General features: G+C 39.4%; 1 protein-coding gene across 1 annotated transcript; it reads left to right on the top strand.

The window, feature by feature from the left end:
• The first annotated feature begins 4,165 nt into the window (after positions 1–4,165).
• On the top strand, positions 4,166–15,974 carry LOC146161371 (rhomboid-related protein 2-like). Its single transcript, XM_083383679.1, has 9 exons — positions 4,166–4,302; positions 4,696–4,719; positions 6,398–6,553; positions 8,837–9,025; positions 9,819–9,961; positions 10,641–10,753; positions 13,354–13,454; positions 13,744–13,804; positions 14,367–15,974. Exons 1-9 carry the CDS (start codon positions 4,270–4,272, stop codon positions 14,609–14,611), a joined length of 1,065 nt encoding a protein of 354 aa, XP_083239805.1. The 5' UTR covers positions 4,166–4,269; the 3' UTR covers positions 14,612–15,974.
• Positions 15,975–16,222: the final 248 nt, after the last annotated feature.

Below are 16,222 nucleotides of genomic sequence, written 5' to 3'. Positions count from 1 at the left end.
GTTTTGCGGGACGGCAAGTTAAATTTTCTTAAATTAGCTTAAATGACTTCAAATAAGCCTGGCCGCGCAGAGCCACAGCAGCCACCAAACACAGCGTAAGTTGTACCCAGTATCCGTTTAATGCAGCGTAAAAGTTGTAGAATACATATGTGTTTCTCTTTACATAAGACAGACAGTAGAAGTCAAACACAATTCGGCCAAAATGTAAACGCCTTACACTTTTGCAAAACGAAGCTACGCCATATGAGAAAGCGGAAGTGGGCCATTGACGCAAACATATTTCAGGTTGATTTGCAGGGAATTTGATAAACGCGTTTTTACAACAAGCCCGGATCACTGCTACAGTTTTAATACAGGCGACTCTTGAAAAAACACTAGAGGTAATACAAAGTTCAGGTGGTGAATAAAATAACAAGTACGACCAATCGGTTCGCGTCTGATATCGGTATCGATCCGCTACTTATTGAACGGTACATTTTAGCCACGGTTTAGAATCAAATGCAACTTTTTCTCCTTAAATTATTTTTTGTTAATAATATATTACGAACCAAAGGTAACAAGGTTCTCTAGCACTAAAGCAACTTTTGGTTTAACGACTCTAAAAACATTACGTTTGCACAGCTAAGTTTTACTAGTCCATAGTGGTGACGTCATTTGGTATCGGATCGGGTTGCAAAACGGTTTAATTAAAATATCGAGAAGCGTTATCGGAATAAAATGTAAACTATAGGAATTCGAAAATACCTTACGAACTTATACATCTCGAATACTGCGTTGTCTCTGACTGTACTGAAAGCCTCGGTAATCAGTTGGCTATTAGTTAGCGATCAGACATTCACATTTGGATTCCATTTCATTTTTTAAATGTTTTGTTTTTGACGAAGCGTCCATCATTTTGTAATAGTATGTACAGTATATGTAGAAAAGTTTAGACAGGTAGCACAATAACAACCGGACAAAAACAACGCAGGTTTCGTAATGGGAAGTTTAAAATGCGTAAAGCCCACGTAAGGCCAGTTGTCTTAAAAAACACCAAACGATTTACACTACATGTAGCGTGTTCGCTAACCCGTTTCGTTGGCCGTAAAATATACCAATTTATAATACAGTTTCACATTATGTTAGAGATTAGACATAGCTTTAGCTGAGCAGAACAATAACGTCAGAACTCATGTTTATCTAGATACCTCTTAAAAACGTTAAAAGTAGTATTATAAAAAAAACGTTATACTACAGAGTAAATGTATAATATGCATGAGCCGTTTGGGCTGAATAGATTGTTTTACAAGCACAGTAATACTAAAAACAGAAAGTTCGCACGAAGCACATTATATACTGTTAATCTAGCACTGACCAACACAGTAACCCACCTGAATCGATCCTCCCTCGTCACTCGTCGCACCACCTCGAACTGTATCATGACGAAGGCGGCGAACACCTGCGGCGGCGTCGCGTCGTAAGTGTCGCGCAGCTTGCCGCGCGACAGCTCCGCGTACGAGGCGCGAAAACCCCGGCGCAATATGCTCTCGAGCAGCACTGTCCAGGCCGGTGATTTTCCGGCGAAAAGGACCCTACCGTTGCCCGGCTGCTGGTCTGTGCGCGACACGCGGACTTCGAAAATGAGCTGATCGTGGACAGAGAACTGGTGCACGGCGCCGTTGCTCCAGCGCTTGTCGACCAGCTCGCCGAGCAGCGCGCCGAGGTCTTCCCCACTCAAGTTATCGACGGCGTAGGGCAGCTGAATACATATTTATATATAGTTTCAAATTCGCAGGCAAACCACTAACTAACGTGATAGAACGCGATAAGCAGTAATCGTGGAACGCTGCTCTAACCTGTTCGTAGTGCAACAGTCAGGTTGTCGACGGCGTAGGGCAGCTGTATACATAAAGTTATAAGTTCGTTTGCAAACCGCTAACGTGATATTTTACGGGCACTAATTGTGCAACCCTGCGGTAACCTATAGTCACAACTGTTGCAGCGTTAAAGCGATACGCGCCGATAGCAACTGTTATTTGAGTTAATGTTGTGGACCCCGTTAGCAACATAATGCTATGGAACTTTTGCCCGCCTGATGGCCCTATGCAATTTTCTAATGTTACTCGTGTACGGAATTAAATTAGATTGCAAAGCACATGTCAAACAACTCCTGCGGTTATAGATAGACACTACAGATGTTGCTGTGCTTTATATTTTAGGTTCAATGACGCGTTCCCTTTTTAAATCTGCTCACATCTAAACAAATTTTAGTTTTTCTGTGATTTTATACACCCACGAAACCGCGTTCCTTTATAACTTAGCTGTATTCTTACACAGCGCACATTTGAAGAAGTGGTTATTAGTATTGATAGGACGTAGCCTATTAATCGAAACATACGCTGAAGCACAAAGTTTCATATACACGACGTTGAGGTGTTTAACCTTTCTGTCTAACGGCTACCTAAAATGACACATTCCAGCCTACACCTATAACCTACCATGTCTCTGGCGTAACTTCAAACATCAGTTATATCACATTCGACCCTTAAACACAAATGAGCGACAAATGTGGCTGGCTGGCGCGTCGTGCTACCCTGAGTACATGCCTTTTGTCACGTAGTCGAACTGCCGCCTTTCTATCGATTAATGTCTAACCATTAATTTACAAATACCTACAGGGAAACGATCAGTCTGGAATTCTTGATAAACCAAAATTGCCAATGCAACCAACGATATACGACCTTGAGTTACAGGCTATTTGTGAATATGCTTTGTAACGCCTTACGTCCCAACGATGTTTACCCTGTTACACAAAGTGTGGCGCACACTAAACAAATGGGTAGAGATAATATGAGAAATCTAGAAAGATTTATATATCACGTACTGCGGTGGTCCTCTTGTGATTATCGCACAATGAAGTTTACACGAGAAGATTGTAGAATTCTAAGAAATGGGACCAGGGGTGTCGGTAACCTGGGACCGGGGGCCGGTAAACTACGATAGCCGAAAACCATTCCGTTTTGCAAACTGTGCAGTCCTGCAGCAGTTTGCGATATTCGCAGAAAAGGCTTAAACTATGCAAAAATGACATGATGTAACTGAACCTTAACAAACTTTCATGCGGAAAATGTCATTAAATATCTCATTAATGTTAAGAAATGTTTATTATTATCAGTAAATCTTTTCTTGTATTTTGTTTTTATCACAAGCCATCAAAATCAAATAAATTGTAATAATAGGCCTTAAAACCACACGTTTTAATAACAAAATCGTTGCGAATTTGTTACGACCAGTCGAGATTGTGCTAAATTTATTGTGGCCCATGACTAGGAAAGGTTGCCAACTATTGCACGAAACGTAACGTACAGGTGTTATTGGTGGCAGCAGAGAGGCATAATCAGCGTTTGGGCGAATAGGGCGCCGACTGAATCGGCAACGCAAGAGTAAAAAAGAATAGCGCTAGAGCGAGGAAATCATCACAAAGCGAGTGGTTACGCCTGAGCGGTTTCCAAGTACTAGGTAATTTTGTTCTGTCGCCTCGATTTTTCAAAGCCAGCCCAAACAGTCCGATCGAAAGTCAATCAATGTCGCCGTGTGTTCGTTTTTTGCAGGCGTGCTATTTGCACTTTTAACAGTTCGTAGGCGCTTAACATTTACGCCGCCGACAGGGTAGTTACTGAATAACCAGTCAGCCTTCTTTCACGCTGTCAGTGCTGTTTGAAAATTGTGCAGCGGTTTGAAAGTCGGGCGGTTATCACCGTTTTGTTACAATCTGTAACGTAGTAATACAGCTTTGTAGCTTTAGGTGGTACAACAGCTGCCTCACAGCAGAGTAAAAAGTATTGAAAATCCACGTAATTTATCGTAAAATTAGAAACATAGAGTTGGCTTACAACAATCGCCTCACAATAGTTGGGCTATTCTGTTGAAAGAGGCAAGATAGGAAGTCGTTAGCTTTATGACATGGAATTAGTTCCTGTTTAAGACGTTACTATAAATAATAATAGGTATATTTCGTCGGCGAAATGAGTGCGATTCTCTTCACCGCGTAGTTTTTGTCTTAGTACAGTTTCCAAGTTTGTAGTGCTAAAAATAGACACCGTTTGGCAAGTATAGTGACTGTTCAGCAGTATTGTGATTGATTTCGCCTCACCCAGTTTACTCGCTTTAATAGTGCTTGTTTTGTTTTAGTTGAATCAGTGACAATATCTGGCCAAAATTAACATAAAAACTTGCTGATTTGATAACTTGAATAATTTCTCGTTAAAGATAAGACGCTTATTGTTCAACATGTCGACTGACATCGAGATGAACGCTCAGCCGGTAAGTTTCATAATTTTTAGGGTCGATGTTTCGCATTTTCATCGTCGATATATCTTAAAACTTTTTGATTAACTAAAAACCAACCAGTCGTGGCCAAAATAACTTTCAACAAACAATCAGCCTTTTATTATAAAATCAAAAAAATAAGACCCTTTTGAAATTTTAGATATTTATGATAAGGACAAGACGTCCCGTTTTTAAATGCTAATAATCACCAATGCTAGTGTTTTGTTTTATTGTCTTGTTCCAGAAGGACTGAAATTGTTTGAAAATATGGGTGTGACAGGCAGTAAAGCGTTGTACGCGTCAATGGGCTATAATTTACAATGTTTCCCAATACAGCTACTTAATAATTAGTATGACAAAATGTTTAACGAATTTGTTTTGTTGCAGGACATCACAGAGATATTTGACAAGGTAAGACAAATTTTGGATTACATAATAAGACACTTTTCTAGATATAATCAAAATGTTAAAACGTTAACTAACAACCGGCGCCAGAAACTGAAGCCACGATTCATTGTGTGAGCTGTAAATACCCCGTAAACAGCTTTCTAGCCGCAAGGCAAGATTTGCAAACGGCTCGTTACTTACTAATTATTTATGGTCTGGTGGCCTGTTTCTTGGGCGACATTTTGTACAATCGAAATAATTGTGAAGCAGGTTTGTTTAGGTTGACGGCAACCGCCTTCGCTAAACTTAGTAGCATGAAAGTCGAAATATGAAATATTTAAAGCCGGCTTCAATTATTTATGCGAGCTGGTGGCGGTAGTAAACACGCGTTCTGCTGAATTACATCGTACACTCTATGCAGACCAACAATTCCACGCCAATCGTTACGACTTCGAGCGTGATTCATATCTGGTAGCATTTTGTCACATTTGTGATTTGCAAACCAAACTGGCGTAACAATTCGTTCCATGTTTGACGCAACGTTGCAATACATGTTTGCAAGGGAAGCTGTCGTCTAGTAGTCGATTGTGTGCATCCTGCCTAATTGTAGCGTACCTACATTTTAGTAAACGAAGTCCTTGAATCGAACACATTCAATAAAAAAAACGCTTTCTAATACTTACATTTTTTAAACTATAGTGCACCCAAGTCACTTTGCTTTTGTAATAGTGGAAAAAAAACATACATTGAAATGACCCAAATTGCAAACAAAACTACATATCAAAAATAAAATCGATCGATAAACGAGACGAAAACCTTCGGTAATTTTCCGTTTTACAAGGAATCCTTTAAATATTATTTATTTCGGTCTTCATGGCCTATTACAAAGTATAAACATAAGGATGCTTCATTGCACAATACTTACCACAAGGGAAAATCGCACGTGATTGTGGGATATAGGTCTGAGGTCCGTGATCAATTCCTAGAATTCGCCATTGTGTGGGCTACCTGGCTGGTTCCTCCAGGATTGTATGGTGCAATGGATATCTCAACCTGGTCGGGTTCACAATAAATTTTTGTCCGATGCAAGAAATTATTGTCACTTTAAACACTTTTGTAAACAACTCATTGTGAAATGATTTAAGTTCCAAGCGAGTCAACTGTAGAATAACGCAAATAAGTCCAAGCAGTGTTTTTTTTAAGGTGTTCAAATTTCTCCAGCGGTTTACCAAATTTTGGACTTGCATCTTTTTGGTATTTAAATGAAACACTTGCGGTCTCTTAAAACTACTTAGCGGTCACCCAAACCAAACCTTAAAAAAAACCCTGAGTCCAATTTAAGTCTTTTGAAATAAATAACAAGTCAAGTCCCAGTCCAAGTCATTAGTTACCCAAGTCTAGTCGTAAATAGCGCAAGTCAACTCCAAGTCAAGTCTATGTCATAAAATAAAACCTTAAACTATTTAAATTGGTACCCTCGTCCGACTATTGGCAATAACTTAATTCAAAAACAACAACAACTCTACAAATTGCTTTATGAAAAACACATATTTCAATTCAAGTGATTTGGCAAAAGACTTAGGCCAAGTAATTTGTTCAAAAGAATTAAGTAGTTATATTGTACAACCTGGATATATGGGCTCTGATGTACTTAGTTCGATATCATTATAGTGTTGTTTTATTATGCCTCACACATTTCCAGTACGCCAGCGACAGTGGACGCATCCCGGTCCAGCAGTTCGAGGACATCGTGGAACAGTACCGGACCACTTTGTCGGAAGCAACCATCCGCAAACTGCTGCAGTACGCCGACAAAAACCAGGACGGCTACATCAACAAGGAGGAACTCGTCAGATTGGTACTAAAATTCTTCCGATTTTTTGCTTTTTTCTTATTTTAATATTATTTAAAGTAAATTTTTTTAAGGTCGTAAGTGTAAAATATGGAAATGCTTGATTTTAAATTGTTTACAAAACATATGTAAAGCCGTCCAATAAAAAGCGTTTATAAGCAGAATTTATAGGGTTTCTAAAGTTTTAGTTTATTGTGTCTTGTTTAGTTTTATTTTATCGAAAGCTTTAATAAAGTAAGTTTTGAATCAAAGTGTTTGATAAAAGCCACTCTTAAGCTCGTCTGTACTTAAATTTTGTTTGCAATCAAATCAAGTCGTTTTTACAACCCCAAAATTCAATGTTTAATTCACAGCGTTTACTGGCCTAAAAATAAATCACGCTTAAAAAAAAAAAAAAAACTAGTTTTCTTTGTTGTTACATTGTAGCACCTATTCGGTAATTAACCTGGAAGTCAGTATTACCTAGGAGTGTTAGTGAACCCAAAGGTCTTGGGTAATCAAGTCACGGTTTGGCGAAACGCCATACCCCAAAACTACTCCCTCAACCTAAAATGTTACAAATCCCCTAACCCCGGGCTGCCTTGAACAACGACGGGGGGTTTCTCCTGAAATAAATCTTTTTGTCAAACACGTAAAAGGCGCTGCGAAACTTTTATTTTTTATATTTTTTATTTAAAAGTTACGTCTTCTTTCTTTTTTAGCGTATTCGTCCTGTTTTATTTGAGTTGTTGTGTTGGGGTTTACGACTCAATCGCGTTTCACGTGATTTTCGCCACGAACTGTACACGGTTGCGACACAATTACGTCACGTACTGTTGACTCGACTGTGATGAAGTTTCAAGGGTTGTTGATTACTAACTCGTATCGATTACACCTCTTTTTCATAGTGGGCGGCAATCATTTAACGATACGGACAAGTCATGAGACTTTTTTATACACGCCTGTGTCGTCACAATGTGTTTTAAAGAAAATGTTTCTAAATTTTAAATTTGTATTAAATCCCATCAAGAGTGGCGGAACAAATAGCTACGTCCTTCAAATTCAACCAAGTAACTAAAATACAACTAAATTAATGAAACACTTGTCAAGTCTATTAACTTAATCGCTTTTTGTGTAACTATAGTTTCCACAGCCGCTTTGAAGGCCCTGGTTCCAATAAATGTTTTATTTTAAGTTGAAATTGGGTTTTGTACTGTGACGCATGCGTATGCCTGCTTCACATTTTTCTTAGCCAAGCTACTTGTCACCAAAAAAGATTAGCAAGAGAAATATAAATGACGGGGTTATTTACCAAACAACCTTTAGCAAACAACGTGGCCACAGCCCAAGCGAAGCCCACGCACTGTCGCACTGGTTAGTTAAACTGTAACCAAAGTGTACGCTAAAACGACGCTACTTTCGATACAGGAATGTATCTTCTTTGTAAAATCTGTTGATCGAGAACAAGGCAAGCTTTACGCTATTGTTCGCGAGCCTTATTGTCGGTCAATAGAAGGCTAACTTTAAGAGACATCCATTAATGAATTTGTGCGACTGTTACCTTTACTTGAACTTTAGCTGGCATCCGGAATGGCAATTGGGTGTTTAAAATTAGCCGTATGCAAAGTATCTGTGTATCCGGAGTACACCTTTTCAGTAATACGTTTTGTTTGTATTATTCAAGACCTTTTCAAGACCCTCTTAGATTTTTCAAGACTTTTATCGCCTTACGACGATATAAGGGCAAGCGTTTTATGTCAAGGGATAGGTTTATTAGTTGTGGCATCGTTTGTTCACGCTTAGTTGTTCACTTTATGCTCCACTGAACATAACAGCCGCCCACGCCAAAGCTGTGACAGTTTTATAAAAAAAAACTGTACGATTTACTGAAGGAAAACAGTATATATTTAACCTATTATAACAGGACACCCGACCTTTTTTCGCAGTTACACAGTAAGTGTTTAAACTGCCTTATTTTACTTGCAAGTCTCGTGCCACGTTTACACCTGTTTACTTTACTTACTAATCGATAAACGTAGTAACAATTCATGCCCAAAATGATTCAAACTTTACGTAAATATAAATCCTTACAGCGGCGGCCAATAACATTATTTCAAAGTTTAGCAGGGATATTTGCTCCTTTTACGCCTTACTTTTTATCTGGTGCGATGTCTTGCAAAATTTTCTGTATGCCCTTGTATAAACCACCTATTGTTCAATTGACCCCCGATATAGAAGTTTTCATGGTAAAAAAGCAACTCAACAAATCAATGTGTTTTCCAAGCAAAATTCGTTTATTCATTCCCTCAGAACAACGAGGACCCGGAAGTGATCACTAGGAACACTGGGGTCAGAGCGGATGACTTGGGTAAATTCAAGAAGGGAGTCAACTTTGTGGGAAACTTCGTTCTCACCAACGAGGACGACAAGAAGCTCTACTACGAGCGCTACAACTGCAAACCTCCACCCATCTTTATGATCCTCGTCACTGTGGCCGAGGTACCCTTCTTGCTTTGTCGTTTTTGTGTATACTTAAGCACAACGCTCTGATTCTTCCCTGCAATCGCTGGTGACCAGTGCAGTCACATCGTGTCAAAATATCGTTTTATTGGTATTCTTGTTAATATCGTATTATTTATACACTTAATGATATGTGTTTTTACCTAATGGTAACTTCTGCCATTTTAAACACACCCTTAAATTCTTTACATCGGTATATGTGCTGTACATGTTTGTTGGTTTTTGCGATTTGTTAACTTCTTTGTCACCTTTTAAGCCTCGTTGTTGGTAATGGCCATGTTATATGTTAAAGAACTTGGCAGAACCGGTGAAATCGAAGTAAGAGCTTTGTTCAGCAACATTGGGTTATTGTCTCAAAAAAATATTATTGCTGAACGCATGTTAATAGCACACGTATTGGACGTTTTGCCCAACCCCTCCCACCAAAGACCTCTTGCTTTCAAAATGAATTATCCATTCTCGTAACTACTGATATGCTTTTACTGAGAACATTTTCCCGGTATTTGACCACTGACCTTCTAAATGCGCGCACTCCAGGGAAACTGACGTACAGTATCACATAACCGAATAAACCACAAAGCTTTAGGCCGATATTGATGTCAAAATTAAAACCCTTTTATTATCTGATATACGAATGTGGTACAAGGCGGCGAAATATTTCGTTAAGACCGAATATTACTAAAAATCGCCTCATTTAAAACCCTCGGTTAAAAGGACCACTGGACCAGACGAAGATTAATCTAAATATGTATACATGCTTATTTGCTTCCAGCTTGTAACCTACATCTACTACGGAGTGACGCTGGGCGAGTGGATGACCTACCACCGTAACCTGCTCTACTCACCTTTGATCTTTGACCCCGAAAAGCGTGAAGAGGTGTGGCGCTTCTTCACCTACATGCTGCTTCACGCCGGGTAAGTTCATATTTAGATGCATAAATAAGGCCAAAAATGCCGAAAATCCGTACGTATGTTGGTCTGTAGCATTTATAAAAAAAAACAATGACCGGGTAATTTGAAATTAGCGTCTGCTAAATGGTATCTCACGTGTTTATTAATTGTAAAATATGTAAACGTTGCTTTTAACTAGTAACAACGGGGGATAGATTATATTTATTTCAAAGGCAACGAAAAAATATTGCGTTGAACTCTTATAAGACGATACAGTACTGCTACCTGAATAAGGGAGGAATAATAATCTGATTTGGACTTGTTGCGGACTCCTTTATAACAAAATATGTGTATAGGATTTTCTACCAATCTCGGCCATACTAAGGCCGCTACTTGTTAGGCGGTTCTATGAATGCAAATGTTTCAACCACCTTGGAAAAAAACAACCACTGTCAGGTTCCTCTGTCCTTTCATTTGAACCTCTGTACTTTTCCCTCTAACCTCTCGATTACACCTCGACCAACTAAAAATAAAAATAAACTATTCTCGAGAAGGAAGATTTGCATTTAGGCGACGTAAGCGAACAATAGACAGCGAACAAAGGCGTCGCGGCGCGAAACGAGGCCCAACAAACCTGTTTACAAAACATACGTCGGTCTATGAAACCTCGTTTAACCATGCGCTGTCCGCGTTCCTTTTCCAGCTTGGAGCACATCCTCTTCAACGTACTCATCCAGCTGCTGTTGGGGATTCCCCTCGAGATGGTACACGGCGGATTGCGAGTCGGGGCGATTTACATGGCCGGAGTTCTCGGAGGTTTGTTTTCTTTCTTGCCGGTTTATTTTACAGTAATTTAGCCAGTTTAAGTGCCAGTAATTAAAAAGCACGTTTTTTCTGACTATGGGTCTTTCGTTTCATGCCCATTGGCGTTGTCCAAAAATATAGTGGTATTTTTACATTATGTTATAGAAAAGTTAAAAAAAGTCCCCAGCCTAACTTAGTACACAGTCAACAATTTGATGTATATCTTAGCGTGTTCATTGTCAGTTGTACCTCCAAAAGTTGGCTCAAAGTTTTCAACCACCCTACCGCCCTGATCTAATTAGCACAAATGCTTGCCTTCTGTGACTTTTCAAACCCTTGCATTCTGCGCAGCTTAAATTCGTTTAGGTCTAACTAGCGATGTTAATGAAAGACACACACAAACATATGTGTTTAATAACATCTGTGATCAAGCCCCTCGGAAGTTGCTTTATGACCAACGATTACGGCTTCCGTATCAATAGTACACCGAAAAGCCATCGCAGACTCGCCGAATCTGTCGATCTATGATGCAAGCAGAGCAAGCCAGAAAAACAACTGGCCTGCAGTGAGGTTCGAACTCACGACCTCCGGTCAAGCCGGGACCGTCACCATGCGCCAATACTTGCACATTTTGTTAGTACAAGCAACTTCACACTGGGGGATCATCAGTCCGTATCAATCAATGAAAGACACACACAAACATATGTGTTTAATAACATCTGTGATCAAGCCCCTCGGAAGTTGCTTTATGACCAACGATTACGGCTTCCGTATCAATAGTACACCGAAAAGCCATCGCAGACTCGCCGAATCTGTCGATCTATGATGCAAGCAGAGCAAGCCAGAAAAACAACTGGCCTGCAGTGAGGTTCGAACTCACGACCTCCGGTCAAGCCGGGACCGTCGCTCTACCAACTGAGCTATGCAGGCTCAGAGAGGAGCGAGTCGAGAAACAACCATGCGCCAATACTTGCACATTTTGTTAGTACAAGCAACTTCACACTGGGGGATCATCAGTCCGTATCAATCAATGAAAGACACACACAAACATATGTGTTTAATAACATCTGTGATCAAGCCCCTCGGAAGTTGCTTTATGACCAACGATTACGGCTTCCGTATCAATAGTACACCGAAAAGCCATCGCAGACTCGCCGAATCTGTCGATCTATGATGCAAGCAGAGCAAGCCAGAAAAACAACTGGCCTGCAGTGAGGTTCGAACTCACGACCTCCGGTCAAGCCGGGACCGTCGCTCTACCAACTGAGCTATGCAGGCTCAGAGAGGAGCGAGTCGAGAAACAACCATGCGCCAATACTTGCACATTTTGTTAGTACAAGCAACTTCACACTGGGGGATCATCAGTCCGTATCAATCAATGAAAGACACACACAAACATATGTGTTTAATAACATCTGTGATCAAGCCCCTCGGAAGTTGCTTTATGACCAACGATTACGGCTTCCGTATCAATAGTACACCGAAAAGCCATCGCAGACTCGCCGAATCTGTCGATCTATGATGCAAGCAGAGCAAGCCAGAAAAACAACTGGCCTGCAGTGAGGTTCGAACTCACGACCTCCGGTCAAGCCGGGACCGTCGCTCTACCAACTGAGCTATGCAGGCTCAGAGAGGAGCGAGTCGAGAAACAACCATGCGCCAATACTTGCACATTTTGTTAGTACAAGCAACTTCACACTGGGGGATCATCAGTCCGTATCAATCAATGAAAGACACACACAAACATATGTGTTTAATAACATCTGTGATCAAGCCCCTCGGAAGTTGCTTTATGACCAACGATTACGGCTTCCGTATCAATAGTACACCGAAAAGCCATCGCAGACTCGCCGAATCTGTCGATCTATGATGCAAGCAGAGCAAGCCAGAAAAACAACTGGCCTGCAGTGAGGTTCGAACTCACGACCTCCGGTCAAGCCGGGACCGTCGCTCTACCAACTGAGCTATGCAGGCTAGTAGCGATGTTAAGTGTGACTTTGTTGCATCCCCACGAGAATAACGAGGAATTCCTTTGATCCACCAAAGGAAAATATGGTACATAGCTCTGTAAGCAACAACTCTAATAGTAGGGAGGGGCTTGGGAATTTGCCTGTGCATTATATCATTTGCTTTGTGGTGAATTTCTGTTTGTTTCCCGGTGTTTACTTTTTTATTACTCTCCTCCAAAAAGTTTAGTATCCTTTTTAACTGCTACTAAAAAACGAGCTGTTCCATATATAGTACGAGCTGATTAAATTATTATTTGACTTACTGTCGAGGACATACATTCACGTGTCCATTTGTTGACTTAAACTTTAAAATCTTTTTTTCGAAAATAAAATTTTACTTGCCTTTTTTTAGATTTGAATTTTGTGTGTTTTCATGATCGTTTTTTTTCCTTTTTTATTTTACAATAATTGTGAAATCTAAAATTTCGATGGTAGCTTTTTTGTACGACAAAATTGATTTTTGTTTAAAACCCCTATAAAGGTTAATCCCATGAGTCTCAGCTTTTCAATGAACAGCTGTAGTTAAAAAAATGGCAAAAAAATGGAATAATATTAGTCTCTGACTTTCAATTTCAAAACATTTCTCTATTTTCCAATCCACAGGTTCTCTTGCCAGCTCCGTGTTCGATCCCTACACGCCGCTGGTGGGCGCTAGTGGTGGAGTTTACGCGCTTTTAAGCGCCCAGCTGGCAAACGTCATCCTGGTACGTCATAATCGTTCAAAATTAACCATACGTGTATGCTTTACCAGCGCAATAATATGTACTGTATATAGGCGCACAACATTTTTTTAATTGTTCTCGTTAAAACTACCTATATTATAAAATGGCCAACCTTTTCCAAAAATATGTCTTATCTGTTGAGATTAGCGAAATAAATATGTATTTTAATTACTTGAAAACATAAAATTTGAATCTGATTTTGTCATATTTAAAGATTTTACGAACCTGGTATGATATAATTATTAAGGCAAATCAATTTATTCTTTTTCAGAACGGTGACGTCATGCACAAGCTATCAAGTTTGATTCGCGCGATATTCGTAATTCTCGTCTGTAAGTATTTGAAAAAACCTTATCTGTACCTTAATTTACAATGTTTGTCGGTACAACTAATCCTGCAGAAAATAATGGGTAGGCCGTCAAAACGAATTTTATTAGATTTACAACACCTAACTTTAAAGGTTAAAGTACTTGTTTATTTTACTAGAAAAATTTTTTCAAACTATTCAGGTTTCTGTTAACCTTAAGGTAAAGAATGAAAATGTCATTTTAAAGTATGTTCTCAGCCAATTTTTGCACACTCCACATCAGAGCATTATCACAAATTTAAATGTGTGTTGGACAGTGCAGTAAAATTCACAAACATACCACTAGTCTCAAGAGGTCGCGTGTTATTTTTTTTTTTTTTTTTTTTCAGTTCAATAATCACGCGAACTTGAAAATTAAAGATTATTTGGGTACACTACCCAAATAAAATTTTAGCATGATAATTTATCAAACCCTTTACAGGGATCTTTTTAATTTGGATAAATTATCGTTAATGCATAAAGTCTTCCTGGAGATATATTAGTTTCCAATTTTCCACACTAATTACCGCGAAACTTTTCCTGTGCAGTGTGCGGCGACTTCGGCTACTCCATCTACCGGCGTTTCCAGACCACGTCATCAGGCGCCCGTGTGTCCTTCGTAGCCCATGTGGCTGGCGCCATCGCGGGCCTGACGATGGGCCTCATGGCGCTCATCAACTTCAAGAAGTCGTTGCGAGACAAGGTGGTCTTCTGGATCGCAGTGGCCGTCTACGTCGCCTTCATGATATTTGCCATCTTCTGGAACATTTTCTATCCGCGCGAGAAGGTCTAGGGCGCCGTATTGCGGAAAATCTTTTCCGCATTTTTTTTTGGCTCCAACTGTTTCTTTGGTGGGAGACCGGAATTAGGCGAACTGCTTGGAATCCATTTAGGCCCATTTTTGTTTTGTGGTGGTCAATGTGTAGCAAAGTAACGCTGTTACTAATTCGTGGTGCGTACCAAAAGTGTGTCAACTTATAAGATTCTGTATTGTCTTACCGGCAAAGCTAGTCCCGCGGTAAGATCGGCACTCAAGCCTGTTGGAATGCGCGCTGCTTGCCTGAAGCTTAAGCTATAAAGCAAATTCCCGAAAAGATTCTGAATTTTTTTAATCAAATAATTTTATATTTTAACCTAATATCATGTAGCTTTACAATCCCATCGAAATGAATCCAGGTAAAGTCTGACTGGGGTCAAGATTACAGTTTACCTTTTAGCCTACTTGACTGTGTTTTATTGATTTATAAAGCATGCTATACGTCGCCCAGCTGAAGTGACAGTTGAAGAGAAGGAGTCTTATTTAAAGTGTATGGGCAATCTCCAAAAAGACGTTGTTGTCTGTGTGATGCTTCTCATACTTTAATGTTTTTTTTCGTTCGTTTTTCTTTTTTCGCGGCGACTGAAACACTACACGTAAGTTTATCAGCAAAGGTGACCCAATTCTATCTTCTGTTCTTTTTGTAAGCCTAAAGTTAAAAAAGCACAAATACGGCGGTAGCATTACGAAAATCGAACTTAATTAATATGAGCCCTGTTTTTATATTTTGCTCAGATTCACTATTAATAAATCTAGCTCTGCGAACCACTGCAGTCGGCGACCCACTTTTGGACCGATAGGGTCAGAAACACTGTTTTATTTAGTGCTCAACTGCTTATATTGATATTTTTGCGTGCAAGGTAAAAGTATGCTCTCAGCCAATTTTTGCACACTGTATAGTCTTCATCAGGGACGGGTCCACTGCCCAAATAAAATTTTAGAATGCGAATTTATCGAATACTTTTCAACCATCTTTTTTAATCTGGATAAAATGCTGGGCCTGTTCAATGTAGGCTACATCTTTAATTCAGTGATTCCCATTGTTAACATTTTCTTTGATTAAAACTGGTTTAAGCATTCCGAAACGTTTTGTTCATTCGTGTTAACGCCCATTCCAGTTACTAGGCCTATTGTGTTTTACGTTTGTACTTTTATGCTTGTCAATTATGTTGGCGCTAACCTGTGCCGATTTTGTTATTTGCTAAAAAACATAGGCATTTAAATACTCTATTAGAAAGCCGAAATATTAAAATGTTTTGTTTTTATGTTCCTAAAGCTTGATTTTACCCTATGACTATTTTCGTATTTTTCTATTAAACCTTCGATTAGGCTGTGTATATTTGTTCTTGTTATCTTGTGGTGCTTCGTAATGTCGATAAAAAACGAGAAATAGGGCTACTCAAGCAATTCAAAATATTTAAATTTAACTTAAATTCGAGTGTTTAGGCTGGGTTAAAAAACAATTTAAAATCATAAACATCTTGTGTATCTTGTCACCATGATAGTATCGAAATACTTGCAAACACGACTAAACCCAAAAAAATTAAAATGTACCGCTAGTAGCAGAAAAAAATATTCTAATATCAT

The sequence above is a fragment of the Ascidiella aspersa genome, chromosome 3 (assembly GCF_963924565.1).
Source record: "Ascidiella aspersa chromosome 3, kaAscAspe10.2, whole genome shotgun sequence".
In the NCBI taxonomy this organism is placed as follows: domain Eukaryota; kingdom Metazoa; phylum Chordata; class Ascidiacea; order Phlebobranchia; family Ascidiidae; genus Ascidiella; species Ascidiella aspersa.
Note: the sequence above shows the minus strand (reverse complement) of the source record. Positions and strands in the feature narration are given on the sequence as shown.